This window comes from Eubalaena glacialis, chromosome 4 (assembly GCF_028564815.1).
Source record: "Eubalaena glacialis isolate mEubGla1 chromosome 4, mEubGla1.1.hap2.+ XY, whole genome shotgun sequence".
Lineage (NCBI taxonomy): Eukaryota > Metazoa > Chordata > Mammalia > Artiodactyla > Balaenidae > Eubalaena > Eubalaena glacialis.
The window spans coordinates 171,835,366-171,855,817 of NC_083719.1; the positions used below are offsets into that span (position 1 = coordinate 171,835,366).

Here is a 20,452-nt window from a genome sequence, read left to right on the forward strand (position 1 = left end):
CCCCCCAGAAAAAAGGCAGGTCTCAGTCACATGCTGGTGTCATGGGGAATGTGAATTGTGGGTAAGGAGGAAGACAAAATGTCAACCAGAGCAAGCTAATTCTGGAGGACTGCCTGCAAAAGCAAGAGTGGCCAAAAAAGATGACCCAGAAAGACCTGCTCCTCTATTCTGTGTCAGGACCAACTGAACTAAAATCACTGGCTATTTTGGGAAACCCTCTCTGCTATCATTTGAGATGTTTAGTGTCTAAGGGCAAGGGGGAGGCTTTTGAATAGGGAAAAGTATGTATTCTTTTCAATACATACTTCTTTTGTGATTAATATTCAATGTATTACAGTTGCAAATGTTAAAGTCTAGTTTTCCTCAAGGTTTTAAATTTAATTTACAAATATTGTTGTTCTTCTTATAAAGCTAGAAATTTTTGAAACAACTGGAACAATCCCTTTCACTGGTTCTTTCACGAATTAAGGTTACCAAAAGGCATCTTCCTGAACATCTAAGCCACTGGTGATACTCTCTTAGACATTTTAAATGACAATTACAGAATTTATCTGAACCTTCAATTCGTGGTGAGGTGAGGGAGGCACTGGGGAGGCACTGATTAGGTCACAGCTGGAATCTAGAGCTGATGTTTATTGTTTATTTGAAATTTTCTGAATGAACCTCTGTGTTAATTCATTTGTCCTTAAAAACTCCACAGTGTGTTAAAAACTCTACTGTGTTCTTCATTTGCCTGGGAGTCCTCAAAGACATAAGATCCCGTGTCCTCCACTCATTTTTCTATCCACCTGCAAACAAAACCAGCAAATGGTGCGGAGGCAGTCATCCGAATGCAGAGCCAAGGAGGTATAGGTGTGGCTCCTTAGCCTCCAAGCCCCTGGTCTTCTGTCCTTGAACCCACCAAGTTTACTCCTACTTCAGGGCCTTTGAACTCTCTGCTCCCTCTCCCGAAGGCCTCTTCCCCGAGATATTTGGAAGGCTGGCTCTTTCTTGTCTTCCTGACTCAGCTCATTGTCACCTCTTCTGATGCATCTTTTCTGGCCTATCTCTCTAATACTGTGCTCTGCCTGACACTCTATCAGATCACCCTCATTAATTTTCTCACAGTCCTTATCGCTCTCTGAGATTATTTTTCTATCTGTTTATTTGTTTGTTACTTTAACTGCCCATCAGAAGGTAAACATCAGGAGGGCAGGGACCTGGTCTGTCTTTTTCACTGCAATGTAAATGAATGAGTGAATGAAGTTTCCTTTTAATAGTGGCACACCATAGGTTGGTTGCAAGGGTGCAAAGGAGTCAATGATGCCCAGCATCTAGAACAGTTTCTAGTCCACGGTAAGGACCCAATTCATGAGATTTGTAGCTATTAACATTATTTCCTAACCTTGAAGTTTCACACATAAAAGAACCAGAGGGAAAGGGAGATGATCAATAGAGTGAATATAGAAGGCTATTCCATGAGATCTATGAGGATTATGAAGAAAAGAGCCAGTGGGATGGGAAGTGGTAGATGTAGAGATAAAACAGAAATGGTGGAAGAGAGAAAAGTGTTGAAGCTGAGTGATGAGTACTTGGGGTTTCCTAATACCATTCTGTCTACTTTAAATTTTCTAATAAAATTTAAAAAATGAAAGCAAAAAGGAATACAATTACTTTTGAGTGAGAGATTTAGGTAAATAATTTTGTAGAGTAATGATGTTGAGGTTTATTTGGAAAAAAAAAAAGTAAAGATCTAGCAAAGCTACAATTAAATAGAGCTCTCAGTGTAAGCTTACACCCTTTTAAGGATTTCCCTAGGGTACCTCAGAAGTGGGGGAGCCAGGGACTTTTGGCCCCATGCACTGTCCTGACACCCAGATTTGGCTCTTTTCTTTTACTCTTCACTGAAAATCAATCAATCAATCAATCAATCAAGCTCCCTGAACATTCTCCTGCATCCAGGAAAAATTATAGATAGGCCCGAAGTGTGAGTTTCTACCAGGAAACAAGGATGCTCTCAAATTGCCAGGGCAATGCTGAAAGGACCAAGGGGCCAATTTAAAGGGGCTTCCCCTGACAAGCAGCTACAATTTAAGCAACAAAAAGAGAATAATTTTAGCATTAATTGAAACAAGATGAATCTAAGAAAGCTGTCAAGTCCTATTGACAAGCTAGCATTAAATGTAACCCAAAAGAAATATGACTCACGTGAGACAGCTTTCTGTGGAGCTTATTGCTCAGTCCAGCTGGTTCTTTGGTGTTAATTGTGTCGCATTGAATTTGTTTACTGTCTCCCCAAGGAAGTCAGATGACAACTCTTATGTTAGCTGAGGCACAGACCAAAATCCACCTGGAGAAGAGTGACAGGACTGAGTGATGGTCCTGGCCTCCCAGAGTCCTGGGTCGGCTTGGAGGGGGTGCAAGAGAACCTCTGGCAGTCCAGAGCCTCAGATGCAGGGACTGTACTGACTCATCTCAAATTAGTCTGAAAAACATGAGGAAAAAAAAAAGAAATTGGGTCAGCAGGGGAAAGCCTGGGAGAATTCTTCCAAGTGGGGTCCAAAATTCTTCACTCTTCTAGGGCTCTAAGTTGCATGACAGGGCCCTGTCATTCTTGGTTGGGTTTACATCTGTAAACCCAGGTAAGGCATACAAATACGTATAAAAGAGCAATGATAAAGAGATGGGCCCAATATTGATTCTGTGTGTGTGTAAGTTATGTGAATGCAGGTGGCCTAGCAAGTTTTGCCATCACTGGGCTATTTTTGGTTATGCTCTGTCTGCATTTAAGATGTGTGAAACTTTAGGAAATTCCCTGGAGGTCCAATGGTTAGGACTCGGCGCTTTCACTGCCAGGGCCAGGATTCGATCCCTAGTCTGGGAAATGAGATCCTGCAAGCTGCGAGGCGAAGCCAAAAAAGAAAAGAAAAATAAAAAAAGCGTGAAACTTGAAAGAGAATTTGATTTACCACTTTGATGTTTTCTCTACTTGACTTTCAAGTTTGACAGAAGTCCTGGGAAAGAAGTTGCTTCTCTCACGTGTAAGTTGGTGCACTGTCAGGTGTATGAAAGTGTGCACCCCATTTTCCAGGCTGCACTGCAAAAGTCCACACCGTGTGTTTCTCTACTGACATCTCTCTGGCCGGGAACTCTGTTTTGGGGACTCCAAGCACCTCTGGGCTGCTTCTGTGAAGCCTTCGCTGCCTTTTTCCCTTGATCTCTGGAGCCCGTTTCTCAACACACCTGTCACTTTGCACAGGCCCAAAACAGATGCGCAGGAAGTGAGGATCGGTGAAGAAGGCGGCTGACCGAGACACCTCTGGAGAGACTGATGGTTCTTTTTACAACTGTTCTGCACTGCCGCTGAGGACAGGTTGATGAGGAGGCGCAGGATGGGAGTGAAACCAGTCAGGGTAGAAAAACTCAGACTCGCTCACGGTGGTGTCCGTAAGGTGGAGGTTGTCGCGATAGCCAGCAGCGCCGAGCGGGAGCCAGGCACCAGCAGAGCGCTGGCAGAACCAGGTGCTTTTCCGGCTGTGCTAACTTGAACTTCTCTCGGTGCCCTGTTTCTTCCCCTATTCTCCGTCCTTCAGCACCGTCTACTATTTCCTCTACCCCACATTTCCTCACCTTATGTGACGTGTCTGTGCCTCAGTGGCCTCACCTACAGTAGAGGGAGACACCTACAACAGGACCAGACACAGTCAACACGATGTGATAGATGGTGTGGTTATTACTACCATCTTTCCTGTGAACAATTCCCCGGCCTGACTTCTTCCACTATACGTTTCCAACGCACTCCTTCTTGTACTTTTTTTAATATTTCATTTGTCGTTGAGTGGCATTCCCGCCTTTTGCTGCCTCTAAATCTTCTAGGATTTTAAGTTCTGTGAAGTCTGGCTCTAATGACATAGACCACCTGCTTTTGCACTACAGACCTAGAGATCTGGAACATATTAGCTTGAAGGGAACTGGTAATAGATTGGAAAAGACAGGAGTATGGATAAAACTGTAAAAGTTATGCGTACTTTTATGCACATGCATTCCGGCAACAAATGACAGAAGTAGGCAAGTTAACTGGAAGAAACTGTTTTTAGCAGGGGAAAAAGAAAAGAAAAGAGGGAACATTGTTGTTTCCGCCCGGTTTCGAACCGGGGACCTTTCGCGTGTTAGGCGAACGTGATAACCACTACACTACGGAAACACACAATAGCAGTCCTTTCCATACCTTTTATAGGACTTATGATCATGGTCAATGTCCAGGACCCCCGCCCCGCCCCCCCCCTGCCGACCCGCTGGCTCAGAGCCCCCGGAACCACTCTGCCCTGGAATACCGGTCCCTTGGTGGCCTCGGGTAACAGTGTTTGTCAAACTGTGGAGCGCGATCCGTTAGTGCGTAGTGAAATCAATCAAGTGTAGCAATTAAAAAAAAAAAGTGTGAATGAAAGCAGCGGGCCTCGTGGGAGGAAAGGTAAAATGTGGCTTGAGGCTGGATAACCCTCTCCATTATCTCTCTGTCTTCTAGGGACATAGCTGCCGGGTTTAAATTTTCAGATAATTTGTGCTCTATTGACGGTTAGATCTAAAGGGTTCAAATACATTCAAAATATATGAGATTTGAATATATTTTCGTCAAAATGTAAATTAGATACGAACAAGCAACAATGAAATTAATTTCACATATGCTTTCAAAATAATTATATATTTCTTAGAAATTATACAAAATTATTAAGAATAAAGGGGAGATTGAAATTAGTGAATATCAAATTTTAAGTCGATGTTATTTAAATAAAGCTGAAAAAAATATATTAAATTTTGAAAACGTAGTGAAATCTTTTAAGTATTTTATAAAAATAAAACTCATTCAATGTCCAGAATTGGGATGAGGTTTAACATACGCTATATGTAGATATACATGTATGTAAATTTAAGAGTAGTATCGATGGTATAATATTGCAAAATGTTTTTCTGTTGCCGATGCTTGTTCCCAAAGACCTAGGTAACCAGGAATTGGAACAGAGGCTGAGTCCTACTGAGTAGGGATCCTTAAAGTGTCTGTGACACGGAAGGCCCTCTCCCCCAGAGCACAGGGCAGGAGGCCCTCTTGTCCAAGTCTAGTTCAAGGTTACCAATGGGCCTGCAAGTGGCCCAATCCATGGACGCTTTACCATTTTCCCTTCCTAGACTATAATTTGACTCTACCCACTTGTCGTCCCTTTTTGCACATCTCGACTCCCTTGGCTTCAATAGAAGCTTCGCTGCTGGCTTTCCTCCTATTTCGACTCCTTCTTGTACCTGAGGCCATCTCCCTGAGGGTCAGATCCCAGCTCACAGCTTGACCCACACTCTATCCCTGCAACTGAGACTCCAGCTAAGACTGCTCTCCCCTGTCTTGCACATGTCCCTTTAGACGTCTCCCAACTTGCTCAAGACTGAACTCATTACTCTTCTCTCCTCTCTCCCCCACCACTTCCAATCTTCAGTATCCGATCTCGGTTGTTAAACCATCTAAAGCAGAAATCCAGGAGACCCCTCTCCTGCCCTGAGTACAAACCATACATCCAGCTCCTTCACCGCTTCTCCGGTTGGCTGCTGCCTTGCCCCTGGCGCCAGCCGCCTCCTGTCTGGACCGTGACTGTGTCCTTCCAGGCCCTCTCCCCGACGCGGTCCCAGTCCCCTCACACCTCCTGCTCATCATTCCTGAAAGAATTCAAGACGTAAATCGGTGCGAGTCCTTCTGCCTCTGCAGCTTTTACTACCGCTCGAGAAAAAGACCAAAGATCCTACCATGCGTTTGCCTAACGTCTGAACCTATGAACGCCAAGAGCAACGTGGGTCACTTACTAGCACAGGGATTCTAAACCAGACCTGGCCCGAGGGGCGGCGGTGGAAGGGGTGGAGAGGAGAGAACAGCAGGAATTGTAGCAAAAATCTCGGGCGGGCGTGCCCTGGGCTTGTTGGGAGACAGGGAAGAGAAGCTTGTCCACTTAGGCTTTCTCTCTCTTTCTTTTTTTAACATCTTTATGGGAGTATAATTGCTTTACAATGGTGTGTTAGTTTCTGCTTTATAACAAAGTGAATCAGCTATACATATACATATATCCCCATATCTCCTTCCTCTTGCGTCTCCCTCCCAACCTCCCTAACCCACCCCTGTAGATGGACACAAAGCACCGAGCTGATCTCCCTGTGCTATGCGGCTGCTTCCTACTAGCTATTTTACATTTGGTAGTGTATATATGTCCATGCCACTCTCTCACTTTGTTCCAGCTTACCCTTCCCCCTCCCCGTGTCCCCATGTCCATTCTCTACGTCTGCATCTTTATTCCTGTCGCGCACTTCGGCTTTCTCTTAATGAAAAAGCCAGAATCTTTTAGGAATGTTTTCCAGTCCCACTAAGGGTGGTAAAAAATAACCCTGAAACCACTTTGCAAACGAATCCACAAGCATTTGTGCAAGACGAAATGCCAAAGTTCGAACTCTTCTAACACCGTCTTGTTTAGACCCAAACGTTCCAAGAAAAGACCACAATAACACTAACTCCCCAGGGACGCGTGAGGTAGGCCTGTACTAGCAACTCTGCCTATTTTACCAACTCTGCCCAATTCCTGTCCACACTGCTCTCAGAGGGTGTCATGCTAAATCCTCCCTAACGCTCCCTTTTGATACACTTCTGAGACTGAAGGTGGTACTATCCTTCGCTTAGCAAGTTTAATAAACCAGCTTTATATAATCGACAGACTTCTCTCGTGGTCTGGTATGTATGTGGGGAGACTTCCACAGACGGAAAATAGAAAATGGGCTGAATTCGCAGGACTAAGGAACAATAAATGGAAAAGAATGAATTCAAGTGAAGTTAAGGAAGAATTTCGTGACAAGACCGGTAAACTGAAGATGTTCATGTTAGGGTGTTCCAAGAAAGGACATTTTAACGTTCCTTTATGTGTGTGGGGAATGTGGAGGCTGGGATGTGTGGGGCAACATTTCACAAAAGATCGACTCAATATTGAGCATAAAGAGAGTATACTGAACATGAGGGTCTCGGACATCGAAACAGGGCGGCGGCGGTGAGAGCGCAGAATACTAACCTCTAAATCACCTGGTAAGGTGGTCGCTAATCAGGGGACCCTGGGGTCCTACCGCAGCTTCCAGGGGCCACTCAGTGCCCTCCCTCCCAGGGCAGCTTGCCCGGCACACGCGGGCGGGTCGTCTCGTAAACAGAGAACGCCTAATACATGTTGAGCGCTGATAGGCGGATTTCAGTAAGCGGAATGTGGCCTGAGGAACAGGCCCCTAGGAATTTGTCCGCCGGCAGTCACCCTTCACTCTCCCTTTTAGGGAAGCGATAGGCCTTAGAGCTGGGTGCACTCCATCTCGAGTGCCGGTCTTGGTCTGGAGAATACCTTGCTGCCCTTGCATCAAAAGCTCTTTTATTATCCTAATTTCCAAAACAATCTAGCGCCCAACGTGGGGCTCGAACCCACGACCCTGAGATTAAGAGTCTCATGCTCTACCGACTGAGCTAGCCGGGCGACTAGTGAAGGTATTTTTTCTGTCCCAAGGGACCAAGATCCACAAGCAAGGATGCAGACACACTGCTAAGCAACCGCAGAAGTATTATGGAGCGCCAGCTGTGCTCCTGGCTCTGCCCTAATGACTTGGGCCGAGGGGTCCGAAGTCTACGCCCCCTCGACACGGAAGAGGTGGCCGTGCAGGCTTCCGGGGGGAAGAGCAAAGAGATTAGCTGAGGTAACGAGACCTGAATTTACGTTGGAGCACTTACGGAGAATGTAGACTGCTACCGTACCGCCTCACGGCCAGTCTCCGAGAAACAGAAATAGAGATAAACACACACACTCGTCCTTCATGTGACAGCCTTCACTCTCCGGGACGCGGGAGAGACGGTGACTAGGACCAAAAGTTGTTTCCGCCCGGTTTCGAACCGGGGACCTTTCGCGTGTGAGGCGAACGTGATAACCACTACACTACGGAAACACCCATACCGAGACTGTAACTGATTACACCCTGAAATCTACACGTGGCCGGAACTGGCGGGGTTGAGAAACGCCACAAATCCAGAGGAACAAGGGGCTCCCATCAGGGGCCGGCTGAACTGTGTTCAGGTCTTGTGGCCCCATTTCTCTGCCACAGCAGCGCTCGCAGCTCCCGGCACGGCCTAGTACAGTTCACGCACGAGGATTCGTGGTTTTGGCGCGTTCGGACCACCACTTTAGAAAGCACGTCCATTTGGAGCTTCCCCAAGAGGCGGGAAGGGCCTCGAGATCAGGGTCAATTCTGCATGCCCAGCCCTGGCATCGCGCAGCGTCCGACACTCGCTGGGGATTCTGTACATGGATATAGGTCCTGTAACTTTCCCCGCAGTTTTTTTTTTTAATTTTTAATTAAGCGATATATATATATATTTAAAGCATCAAGTATTATTTCCATTGCACAAATAATCTATTTGGCAGAGTTGCTCTGAGTACCACAGCAGTATCTTTACTGATACCGTTATACATGCCCCCTAGGATTCTCTCAAGTAAAATCAATTCCGAAAACCCAGTCTGAGTCCCTGCTCTTAGACTGCGACTCCACGAAGACAGACCTCGAGGTATTCTGCGCGTGGAGCACGCGTGGTGCACAGCTCAGAAAGTGTTAAATGAATCGACAGCACTTGGGGAAAAAAAAAAACACTTTTTTTTTTTCTTTAAGGCAATACATTGACATGGTTCAAAATTCAAAAGACACACAACGACATGTACGGAAAAGTGTCCTTCCTATCCTGGTTCCTCAGACTTCCCAGAGAAGCTAGTATTCTTCCAGAGATAGACGACGACGATGATAATAATGGGTAGCTAAACCTTGCATCTCACTTACCACGTGCTAAGCAACATTCTAACAGCTTTGCATTACATTAATTTCACTAAACTCTCTGAGATAGGAACAACTGCCCTTACTTTATGAGTAAACACAAGACTATAAAGCTATTACATACATTTAACATCCTATTCCCCCCCATTTTTTACAGATATACTCTACACACTATTCAGCACCTTGCTTTTTTCACTTCAGAATACTGTACATTTTGAAGAGGATTCCCTTTTTATATCTAAAGTGTTCCACTGTGTGAATGTGCATGTCATGATTTGCAACCGTTCCTTTACTGATGGCAATTAGGAAAGTTCATCTAAACGATGCGATAGTGACCGACGGCAGTTTCTAAAATGGGTGTGGAAATGCCAACTACAGAGGGGAGGAGGAGGGGGAGGGTCTCCAGTCCCACCTCCACCGCACTTCTGCAGGCCCCGCCCCCTAGTCTCGGAGGGACGCTCAGAGCCCTCAAACAACGAAGTCCTTCGCCTAGAAGGGCCGGAAGTACTTCGGGGCGCTCACCGACCGCCGCCCCTCCGCTTCCGGCATCGGCGGTGCGGAGTCCCTGCTGCAGTTCTCCGTGTCCGGTCGGTAGGATGGCGCAGGGCCGATGCGGTCATAGCACCAAGAGCAGACGGGCGCCAAGCCCTTCCACCGTCCCCCGAAGTTTATCCCCAGTGGCGGGCGATGGGGGAGGCCGGGCTTTCTGTTTCGTCTGCGTTCCCTGCTCCCTCGCATCACAGAGGCGTGCGCCTCCGTCTTTCTAGGTCTCCCGCCCTGTTCCCGAGTGCCTGTTAGAGCGTCTTCTCACCGTTTCCTGTCACCCAGGGGCCCGGGGCGGGTAAGGGTGGGGAGAGGGGTAGAAAGGGATGTAGCGTGAGCGCGGATGGAACTCGCGAGCTTGGGTGGCTCGCAGCACCGGAAGTGTTGGGGGGACGGAAATGAGGGGGCGGAGCCAGGAAGTGAGGAGGGGCGGGGGTTTATGAGGAGGCCAAGGTAGCTTTGGGGTAGATTTGCACTCAGGGCCACCTGAGGGACTTGGCGGTAGCGCTCAGCTGTGTCCCCTCCCCTCTCAGGGACACGGTTGTCGTCTGGGAGTAGGGAACTCTGTGCGGAGGGGTGGGTTGTCGGGAGGACATTTCTCTGGCTGCGCTTGAGGCAAGGTGTGGAGAAGCAGGGCTGGGGGTGGGGCTGGGTCGTCAGGGCGTCTGAGAGTGAAGACCCCCCCCGCCCCCCACCCCCCCACCGCCCGTCTACACTGGCTGACTGGACACTAAGATGGCTGCCGTTGCCATGGCACCCAACCCTGTGCAGACCCTTCAGGAGGAGGCGGTGTGCGCCATCTGCCTCGATTACTTCACGGACCCTGTGTCCATCGGCTGCGGGCACAACTTCTGCCGAGTGTGTGTAACCCAACTGTGGGGAGGGGAGGATGAAGAGGACAGGGATGAGTTAGACCGGGAGGAAGAGGAGGAGGACGGAGAGGAGGAGGAAGTGGAGGCTGTGGGGGCCGGTGGGGGGTGGGACACCCCCATGCGGGATGAAGACTATGAGGGCGACATGGAGGAGGAAGTCGAGGAGGAAGAGGAGGGTGTGTTCTGGACCAGTGGTATGGGCGGGTCCAACTGGGAAAACATGGACTACGTGTGGGAGGAGGAGGACGAGGAGGAAGACCTGGACTACTACTTGGGGAACGTGGAGGGGGACCTGAGGGGGGAGGATGAGGAGGATGAAGAGGAAGTGCTGGAGGAGGACGAGGAAGAGGAGCTGGATCCCGTCACCCCACTGCCCCCGCCTCCAGCCCCTCGGAGGTGCTTCACCTGCCCCCAGTGCCGCAAGAGCTTTCCCAGGCGGAGCTTCCGCCCCAACCTGCAGCTGGCCAACATGGTCCAGGTGATTCGGCAGATGCACCCAACCCCTGGTCGAGGGAGCCGTGGGAACGAGCAGGGCATTTGTCCCAAACACCAAGAAGCCCTGAAGCTCTTTTGCGAGGTGGATGAAGAAGCTATCTGTGTGGTGTGCCGAGAATCCAGGAGCCACAAACAGCACAGCGTGGTGCCATTGGAGGAGGTGGTGCAGGAGTACAAGGTGAGAGAAGTAGAAGATGGGAGTTTAGTGGGGGTGGAGAGGAAGTAGGAGCTGGGAAAAGGAAACATGTCTTCCCCCCCGCCCCCCGAAGTACCTCATGTACTGTTGAGCTGATTCTCCTTACCTAAGCACTTACTGGCACCAGGATGGGTTAGAGTGAGAAGGATCCTGGACACAGACAAAGTAGACACAGTGAAGGAGACCAGGGAAGACTGGCTTCTTCAAAGGAGATCTGGCAAAATTGATGATGCCATATCTCTGGGCTTTGTCTTCTGGGGAAAAGCCACTGCTCTTTTACACTCCCACTGTCCCTAAGTAATAGGAATGCAAGTGACAAGCCCCTAGGGCTTTACTACCAGTCTCATTTAACTCTGGGTGACTCTTAAATGTCTAAATGACTAAATGACTAAAACCCCTAGAAATGCAAAGAACTTGGGGCTCAAATAAGAAGGGGCTTTGAGGAGCAGGAATGTAGTATTGACTACTCGTATCAGACCCATATGCTGCTCACTTGCTTTCTCAGGGGTTCCCCACCCACTCCAAGATACGGCTTGGTTCTCTCCTTGGATCTGCATCATTCTGGTGTAGTGGCCAGGGCTTCTTACCTTTCCTGGGAATTCAGAAAAAAGGGAGAGGTTTTTAAGTCAGAAGACCTGGCTTTTAGTCTCTGAATGTCTTTGAACTTTAATTTCTTAGTATGTACCCCAGCACTGTACTGAGCACTTTTCATGGACTGTCTCATTTAAAACTCAGAACAACCCTGTGAGTTTGATATGGTTTGTATTCCTGTTTTACAGATTGGGAAACAGAGAGATTTAAGTAATATACACAGGGCCACACAGCTACTAGTGACTGATGGACTTGGTTATGACCACCCCCCGCCCTGGCCTATACTGTTAACAGCGTCACCGCCGTTTGGATATCTGTTGTTTGTTTGACTTTTCTGACATGTGACTTTTCTTCTTGGAGTCTGATTCTAGTTTAGTTAATATCTTGCCTCCTACTTCTGATCCTGGTTCTTTGGACACAGATAAAGGAGATTTGTGTGTGAGACAACCAGTAGAAATAACATTATTTAGCAAAGGCCCAGATGGGTTTGTAGCAGTGGAACCAGGAGGAGAGGGTAGCTTCTTCTATGTAGTCTGCACAGAGCTTTTTTGTTTTATGACTTGTGTTTTCACACCTTTCCCTGATTCCTACAGTAACGTTTAGGTATTAAATGATAATTACCCCAGTTTTAGAGTGAGCTGTCTAGAGCTTCTCAGCTGTGAGTGATACATACAGCTAACACAAACCTACACCCCTCATGACAAGTAACTATTCCTTGCACACAGTGATTGTCAAACGTGGCTGATTGTCCCAATTATTAGTGGAGGTTTTCAAAAGTACAGTGCGCCCTACCGTTAGAGATTCTGAATCAGTGACAGGGAGAATATCTTTAGAAAGCCCAAGCTAGTATGGGAATCACTGAACTGGTAATACCGCCTGCCTTTTAGGCCCTACATTATTAGGGGAGATTGTGAGCTCCTTCTGTCCTTCCATTTTGTATCCCTTCAGTTTCTAGTTAATTGTACTCGTCACACAATGTGCAGTCACTTTGTTAACTGGATCCCAGGGCGGAATATCCATGGGCATTCCACCCCTTCTCCACCTTCCCCTTCCAGAACTCTTCTGAAGAGCTTCTGAAACTGGATTTTAATTTGTGTTAGCCGTAGCTGTTGAATGCCAGGCCAGTAGAGCTGTGCAATTTGGAGAGGCCACATAGACACAAATAATCTGATCAGCAAATGCAAATACATAAGTTTTATTATGTCAAACTAATTTGAGTGACTCCCTTTCTAACTTACAGGGTATTTTACAGGCAGGTAGTTTCTTTTCAGATATGTACACTAACTAGCATTAGCTTGGCACAGTGTTGTCTTGTAGAGATATTTCCTTACTGAATAGGTAATAATGCACAAATGATGTATAAATAAAGCTTCAAAAAAGTTAAACGTTTTTGAAACTTTCTCTTAAATGGCACTCTATTTGGATTTGTGTGTATGAATTTTTTGTCAACAATTTAGGAAAAATATTAAATGAGAAGTTTATGCATCATGAATTCTGACTTAATAGAGTTGAAATTATTGTGGAGAAAAGTAGACAGTAATAGCAAAAGGCAAAATTTTGTGTAGTTTATGTTATTTTTATGTTATGGATTGATTGTAATTTTATTATGATTTTTTTCTTTGACCAGTTAACCTGTGCAACAACTACCTTTTGTGCTCTGGGACACTCACCTCTTTAGATCAAGGGTCATTATCAGGCTGTCGTTGGCAGCTTAGGCTTGGGTAGGGAATTCTAGATAACATTTAGTACTGATCTTTTGCTCCGTGCCAGACACTGTGCTAAGCATAGTGTCTGTGAGGTAGATTGTGTTATTCCCAGTTCCCTTTTTGAGATGAGGAAACCGGAAGCATGGCTTGCCTTGGGCTGCATTCAGGTTCAGATCAGAGTCTAGGCTTGAGCTCTTCTACGCTGTATTACCCCTCAAGGAAAAGGAGGGAGAAAGGCAGAAGAAGTAGATGGCATAAAAAAGGAAAGAGCACAAAAGTCGGGCTTATCTCATCCATTCTAGTCTAACAGCCCTTTAAAGCAAAAGATTCTGCTACAGATGATTAGAACACAGAGCTCAAGAGCATATCTGCTGAGAGAGTTAAAACTTTAGGAGGAGAGGGTATTTGTTTTTCATTTAGCAAGTAACAGTAGGAGAGAAAGCCAGTGGACAGAGAAGCATAGAAATTACAGTAAGTAAAGCGGGGTTCCTGCTGCCATGAGCCTGTGTGTCCTGGGGGCAGCACACTTGTAAATGATTGCAGTATTGTAAAGGTGTATTCATGTTCCTTGGGATCACAGAGGAAGTTGGGGACCATCAGAGGCATGGTCAGGTAGCTGGGTTTTAAAGGAAGAATGCCTTGGGCTAAGTGTAGAAGGGCAGTCCCATGCAGAGGGAACAGCATGGATAAAGGTATGGAATTATACTCAGGAAAAGACAAGTTTTATGTGACTAAAACTAAGAGTCTATGTTGAGGGGGTGTAGGAGGGGAGGTGTAGGAGGGGAGGCTAGAAATGAAGGAGCAATGAGAGCCTCATATTTTGCAAGTCATGGAGAACTGTTGAAAGATTTTTAGCACAGGCGTAAAATCATCAGAAAAGTATTTAGAGATGAAAATTACGAGAAAGATTGCTTATGAGGGAGAAGGGACTATAGGTAGGAACATTCATATGGAAGGACTTTGTGTGGTGAGGGGCTCAAGCCAGGTTTACTCCAACTCTGAGTGTGGGGCTATGTAGTCATCAGGATCCTACCTTTGTTTTTAATTTTAATTTTAATTTTTTTACTTTTTGGCTGCGCTGCACGGTATGCGGGGTCTTAGTTCCCTGACCAGGGATCGAACCCTCGCTCCCTGCAGTGGAAGTGTGGAGTCTTAACTGCTGGACCGCCTGGGAAGCCCCAGGATCCTACCTTCAGAGCACACCCAGGGCTTTGTTCATGAGAGCGGGTGGAGGGTTGGAGGCCTTTGTCATCATCTGAAGAGAAGAAAGGGGAGGAAGGGAGTGTGATGCTCCTTTGATACCTGTGATGGTGATCAGGCCTTGAGCCCCAACCCCAAATGGGAGAATGGGGTATGTGGGCTCTGAGAGCAGGTGCCTCTCGCATCCCAGGCCTCTAATCTTCCTTTCCCCGTTTCCTTAGGCCAAACTGCAGGGGCATGTGGAACCACTGAGGAAGCACTTGGAGGCTGTGCAGAAGATGAAGGCCAAGGAGGAGAGGCGGGTGACAGAGTTGAAGGTGAGTGAATGTCCTTGACAGGGCTCTGTGGTCAGAGCAGGGAAGATGGGCTCTCACAAGGGGTGACTGGATCCGCTGAAGAGGGGCAGCCGAGGCCTGGGAGAGAGGTAGACACCTTCCCAGGGTTGTGAGGAGAGAGAGGCCTTAGTGGATCAAGAGGCATGTTTGTTCCTAGGTTCCAAAATGGAGTGAAACAGGTTTAGCTGGGAGAGGGTTGGTGCCTGGCCCAAGGCTGCAGAGCAGGTTTACCACCCGACACCTAACCCAAGAGCTGCTGCCCCATACTGCTGTGCCCACCACACCAGATAACACAGAGGGCAGAAGAGGGCAAGGCAAAATTCAGATACCAGCTATCAGAGAAGCTCCAGGTTCCAGGATAGATGGCAAATGGTGGGCAAAGCAGCCCTGAGCATGAGGGGAGGAATGTTAGCACTGCAGAGACCTAATATCTTCTAGTCCGGTGTTTCTCAGCCTTTTTTTTATTATTGCTCACCCCTCCCTAAGGAGTATTTTTAGATATTTCCCCCCTAATTCCCACCCCTTACCTCTGCCTCTTTTTGTAAGGCCGGGAGGCAGTGGAATGGCCCGGCACTGAGCTTTGGAGACCAAGCCAGAGACCAAGCCAGGGCATCCTTTCTGTCTGTCCTCTTCCCCCATCCCTCCAATGCCTGCCACCCTGACAGGGTGGCTGAGCCTTGCCACTTCCCAGGGCCCGTGCTCATTCATTGCCACCTACACATTAGGGACTCTGTTGCTGGCAATTGCTAGGCACCGAGTGGTGAAATCTGAGTCTGGGAGTTGGGGAGTTATCTTGCTTCTAGCCAGCTGCCCAACTTGAGACTTTTGGGCTCCTGGAGTGCAGAGGTGTCAGGATCTGAGTTTCACTGGGACAGAGAGTGGAACTGACTATTTCCTTCACCCACTTGGCCAGCCAGGACTTTCCTCCCCACTCTGGCCTGTTACTCTTTTTCCTAAGAATGTCTCCAGCTTATATCTGGGCGAAAAGTGCGCCTATCATCTGGGATTGTCCACCTCAGGCAGAAGGGGTGGGAATGGGCAGAGGTTTTCTCTCATTACATATCGAAGTTACCTACATAATAATATCCTTGATTTTGCCTCTTGGCCCATAAAGTGTAAAATATTATCTGACCCTTTACAGAAAAAGTTTGCTGACTCCTGATCTAGAAGGATTGGGTGACTTTCCCAAGGTCATTAGTGGTATAGCCAGGACCCTAATTTCATATCTTGATTCCTGAATTTTTTATTCATTTCGAAAACTTCTTACCAGCACCTACTCTGTGGTTGGCACTTTGCCAGGGTCTGAGGACCCTGTGGCAACAGCGCTTATAGAGAAGTGGGTGAAGACAATGTTAAAAGATACTCCACTGTAAATACAACATTTCAAATTGAGATATATGCCATGAGGAGATACAATGATATTTATGAGGGTGGTCCTGATTTAGATCTGGAAGAGATACTTCTCTTAGGAACGTTTAAGCTTAGACCTGAAGAACGAGTCAAGTTAGGTAGCCAGGGTGGAGATAAGTGTTGCAGGCAGTGGTTGGTGAGTTTGGGACCAGTGTGCCAGGAGCATGGAAGTGGTGCCTGCTAAAGCCAGGAGATGGGGAAGGGGACAGGGCCCTTTTTCCATTCAGAATGTAGGGCTCCTTTGCCCTGGATTGAGGGGCAACAGTTGCAAAATTGGAGGTTTATGTTTCTGTGTGTTGAGGTGGTATCCACCATCCCCTTTGCATCATCCCAGAGCCAGATGAAGTCAGAGCTGGCAGCTGTGGCCTCAGAATTTGGGCGGCTGACACGGTTTCTGGCCGAAGAGCAGGCAGGGCTAGAGCGGCGCCTCCGAGAGATGCACGAAGCTCAGCTGGGGCGCGCGGGAGCAGCGGCCAGCCGCCTCTCCGAGCAGGCTGCCCAGCTGAGCCGCCTGCTGGCTGAGGCCCAGGAGCGGAGCCAGCAGGGGGGCCTGCGGCTGCTCCAGGTGAGCAATGGCCCCTTCCCTGTCCACCCTCCAGAACCCTGTGTCTGCTCTGTCAGGCGGTGCTTACCAAACACCTGTCCAGAGCTGCCTCTCTTCTCATTGGGAGGAACCCACAATGATTTAACCTGAAGACCAAAAGGTTTTTGAGGCTGCAGAGTAGTTGATGCCAAATGTGGTGTGTGTGTTGATTATACGCAATGAAAAGAACGAAGATTCAGTTCGTAGAAGGAGGGTTTTACGAGTTGAGGAAAGAATTTTTGACAGTGACATCCTGAAAAACATGACCAAGTCATATTGTGAAAATTCTTTTACTGGGGTTGACAATTCTATTGGGCTCACAGCAGGATGAGTTAAGTTAGGCATACGGAGGCATAGGGGTGGTTGAGATGGATGCATGTTTATTGAGGGCCTTGTGTCCTTTTTCTCACTCCCTTGTTCAAGTTCAGTTCTTTCTCTGGCTGGAATCAGATGGGGAGAAGGGAGCCATCCCTGTGCAGCTGACTCTCTCTTTGTCTCTTTCTCCCTCTCCCTCTTTTTGTTATTCCCAGGACATCAAGGAGACTTTCAATAGGTGTGTTCCCACCCTTTATCCTTTGTGACCCAGTGGCATCTGGTTCCCCATCCCTGCCTCTCTTGGATATCCTGCTCCTCTCCTTCCTTCCCCAGGACCCGAGTTTCTGCCTCCTGGACCCTCTCCTTCCCCTCAGCTTCTGCTCTTCCCTTTGGGAATACCATGGTCCCACCCCCTGCCCGGTCCCCTTCCTCCAGGTGTGAAGAGGTACAGCTGCAGCCCCCGGAGGTCTGGTCCCCTGACCCGTGTCAACCCCATAGCCATGACTTCCTGACAGACGCCATCGTGAGGAAAATGAGCCGGATGTTCTGTCAGGCTGCCCGAGGTAGGGAGGTCATGTGTTTGACCTTCCTTTGCCTTTTTCTTCACATACCTGAGATTGGGTTCTGAGGGAAGTTGGGCCCTGGGGGAATAGTGGGTGCTGAGATGGAGCAGGATACAGGTAGGCCAACTGGGGGGGCTTCAAGCCAAGAGTAGCTTTTGTCCTAGCCCAGGTAGGTGTTGGGGAATAAGAGCTGGGGCCAGAGGGAAAACCTGTCTGGTGTCCTGAAAACAGAGTGGGGAAAGAAGGGGAGCCCCTAGGAACTTGAGCCTGGACTCTAGGTTGGGGTGGGGAGCTGAGGACAGCTGGATGGTGGGGAGGGAGAGAGGTGAAGGGAAGGGCAGCAGAAAAGGCCAAACCTTGGAGTTAGCTGCTAATGGGGAACAGTCGTTGCAGCCTTGGCGTATTTGTCCTCCCTCCTCCCAAGTGGACCTGACGCTGGACCCTGACACGGCTCACCCGGCCCTGATGCTGTCCCCTGACCGCCGGGGGGTCCGCCTGGCAGAGCGGCGGCAGGAGGTTGCTGACCATTCCAAGCGCTTCTCTGCAGACTGCTGCGTGCTGGGGGCCCAGGGCTTCCGCTCTGGCCGGCACTACTGGGAGGTAGAGGTGGGCGGGCGGCGGGGCTGGGCAGTGGGTGCTGCCCGTGAATCAACCCATCATAAGGAGAAGGTGGGCTCTGGGGGGTCCTCTGTGGGCAGCGGTGATGCCAGCTCCTCCTCTCGCCATCACCACCGCCGCCGCCGGCTCCACCTACCCCAGCAGCCCCTGCTCCAGCGGGAAGTGTGGTGTGTGGGCACCAATGGCAAACGCTACCAGGCACAGAGCTCAACGGAGCAGACACTGCTGAGCCCAAGTGAGAAACCAAGGCGCTTTGGTGTGTACCTGGACTATGAGGCCGGGCGCCTGGGCTTCTACAATGCAGAGACTCTGGCTCACGTGCACACCTTTTCGGCTGCCTTCCTGGGCGAGCGTGTCTTCCCTTTCTTCCGGGTGCTCTCCAAGGGTACCCGTATCAAGCTCTGCCCTTGATCAACCTGCCACCCGCAGGGGCCCCTCTGGTTAGCACTGGGGGGGCGGGTGGTGGTGGAAAGCAGCCCATAAGTTTGGGAGCTCAAAGGCTCCTCTGTTACTGCGTTGCTTCATGCTCCTCCTTGACCCCAGGCCCCTGCTTCTCCCTCTAGGAGCCTAATGAACTCCCCTAGCCTCCAGCTCAGTCTTCTCACCTACTCTTGTCTGTCCAGCAGGTCTGCATGGGTCCCTGATGAGAACAGCTGCCTGGTCTTCCCTCCCTCCCTCTGCCCAGGGATCTGAGTTTTTGAGTAGGGGATGAGGGGAGATTGTAATCTCATTATAAACGTCCCTTTCCCCATCCCTGTTCAACTTTCATGTCAGTTCTGAGACTGGAGGACTTGGGAAAGACTCATGACAGCCCTCATTCCAATTCCATTTTCTGATGCAAATTTTAGCTAAGGGATTTGGAAGCTTTTTTGGGGGAGGCAGGCTGGGAAAAGGGTAGACCTGGATAATAAACAGTCTACTCTCTGGGGGAAGTAGGAAGGATTCTAATTTTCCTTCCATCCCCAATTTCTACCTCCATGGACTGGCCAGAATTTAGCTTCAGTGAGAGATCTGGAATAGTCGACATGATCGAAACTACATAAATCACATCACCCAATAAATTATTCCTTCCCCCCCTTCCTTTTTTTCAGCACTTAATCTAGGAGCAAAGCTCCTCCCCTCCCCAAACCCTCAGGTCTTTTCACTGCCAGGCTCCTTTCCCTTTTGTTCAGTGGAGTTCCTTTTGTCAGGTTTCCAGCCTCTCTTCTTGTGCTTAGTTCCCTCCATTTGGTGAGCCCTGGAGGGGAGCCTGGGGACAGGGATTTGAATCCCTGGGAGGAGGGCCTTGGGCAGAATCTATTTTTCTAGTAACCCTTTGCCTTCTGTCACTTATCAGCTTTTGTCCTCTGCTTTGATGGCTGAGGTCAATTTATGCTCCTGGGGGAAAGGGAAGATGGGTTGTGTTGCGGAAATAAAAAGTTTATTTGCTGCTTTTGTGGAGTCCACTCCTTTAGAAAAGTATAAAGTAAGGAGATGCCACCTAATGGAGGACAGATTAATTGTACCTTCCCTATCAGGTGTGATTCTGTTTCAACAGACTGAGGTATAAATCTTAACCCCCTCCATTTGAATGCCCTGCCTAGCCTGTTACTGGCAGGCCCCTCAGAATACCTACTTGAAGATCATTTGCCACTTCTTTTCTACCACTGCTATGAGACTTTATACCATACCATGGCCCTCAAGCCCAAGACTCAGGCACACTACATCTCCAAAGTCCTTTTATATGTCATTATATCTAGTTGAAGTCCCACTAAATTGAAGTCAAAGAAAAGACTCATTGCCATTATGAGTTGGAGGGTATATGTAAGAGACCTCAGTATGCTGCACATTTGTCATTTAGCTGCCACCTGAGGAAAAGCCATCTCTGTGATTGTATTTATTAACACCTCCAGACTATCCCACACTATTTTAAATCTTCAATTATATGGAGTGAAAAAGAGTCATTACGCAGCAGCTCTTCTGGTGAGTTGCCTTGCCTTAAAGCAGGGGTCCCCAGCCTGTGGTGAGTGGCGGGCAAGCAAGGAAGCTTTGGTCTGCTGCTCCCCATTGCTCACATTACCGCCCAAACCACCAACCTCTCCCCAAACCCTGGTCCGTGGAAAAAGTGTCTTCCATGAAACAAGTCCCTGCTGTCAAAAAGGTTGGGGAGTGCTGCCTTACAGGATTAAAACAAGA

At 48.5% G+C, this 20,452-nt stretch overlaps 1 protein-coding gene and 3 non-coding genes across 7 annotated transcripts; 1 reads left to right on the plus strand and 3 right to left on the minus strand.

Annotated features, from left to right (window-relative positions):
* Positions 1–4,110: 4,110 nt before the first annotated feature.
* On the minus strand, positions 4,111–4,183 carry TRNAV-AAC (transfer RNA valine (anticodon AAC)). Its single transcript has one exon. It is a non-coding gene; the product is annotated as a tRNA-Val (tRNA).
* A 3,255-nt stretch (positions 4,184–7,438) lies between these two features.
* On the minus strand, positions 7,439–7,511 carry TRNAK-CUU (transfer RNA lysine (anticodon CUU)). The gene has a single exon. It is a non-coding gene; the product is annotated as a tRNA-Lys (tRNA).
* Positions 7,512–7,901: 390 nt separating this feature from the next.
* On the minus strand, positions 7,902–7,974 carry TRNAV-CAC (transfer RNA valine (anticodon CAC)). The gene has a single exon. It is a non-coding gene; the product is annotated as a tRNA-Val (tRNA).
* Positions 7,975–9,830: 1,856 nt separating this feature from the next.
* Positions 9,831–19,683, plus strand: TRIM41 (tripartite motif containing 41). Of its 4 annotated transcripts, none has more exons than XM_061190140.1 (6): positions 9,831–10,938; positions 14,675–14,770; positions 16,533–16,763; positions 17,312–17,334; positions 17,532–17,659; positions 18,084–19,683. In XM_061190140.1, the coding sequence occupies exons 1-6, from the start codon at positions 10,129–10,131 to the stop codon at positions 18,686–18,688; spliced, it is 1,893 nt and encodes a 630-aa protein (XP_061046123.1). In that variant the 5' UTR covers positions 9,831–10,128; the 3' UTR covers positions 18,689–19,683. The 4 variants fall into 4 exon arrangements, with proteins under 4 accessions (XP_061046123.1, XP_061046124.1, XP_061046125.1 ...); XM_061190141.1 differs by having other exon boundaries at positions 18,044–18,183; XM_061190142.1 differs by lacking the exons at positions 17,312–17,334; positions 18,084–19,683 and having other exon boundaries at positions 17,532–17,609.
* The last annotated feature ends 769 nt before the right edge of the window (positions 19,684–20,452 follow it).

Excerpts from the sequence above, each read along its gene's own strand:
- TRIM41 (XM_061190140.1), top strand. The coding sequence starts at position 10,129 with ATGGCTGCCGTTGCCATGGCACCCAACCCTGTGCAGACCCTTCAGGAG. Across the intron at positions 14,771-16,532 it reads GGCGGGTGACAGAGTTGAAG|AGCCAGATGAAGTCAGAGCT; the intron begins GTGAGTGAATGT and ends GCATCATCCCAG. Across the intron at positions 16,764-17,311 it reads GGGGCCTGCGGCTGCTCCAG|GACATCAAGGAGACTTTCAA; the intron begins GTGAGCAATGGC and ends TGTTATTCCCAG.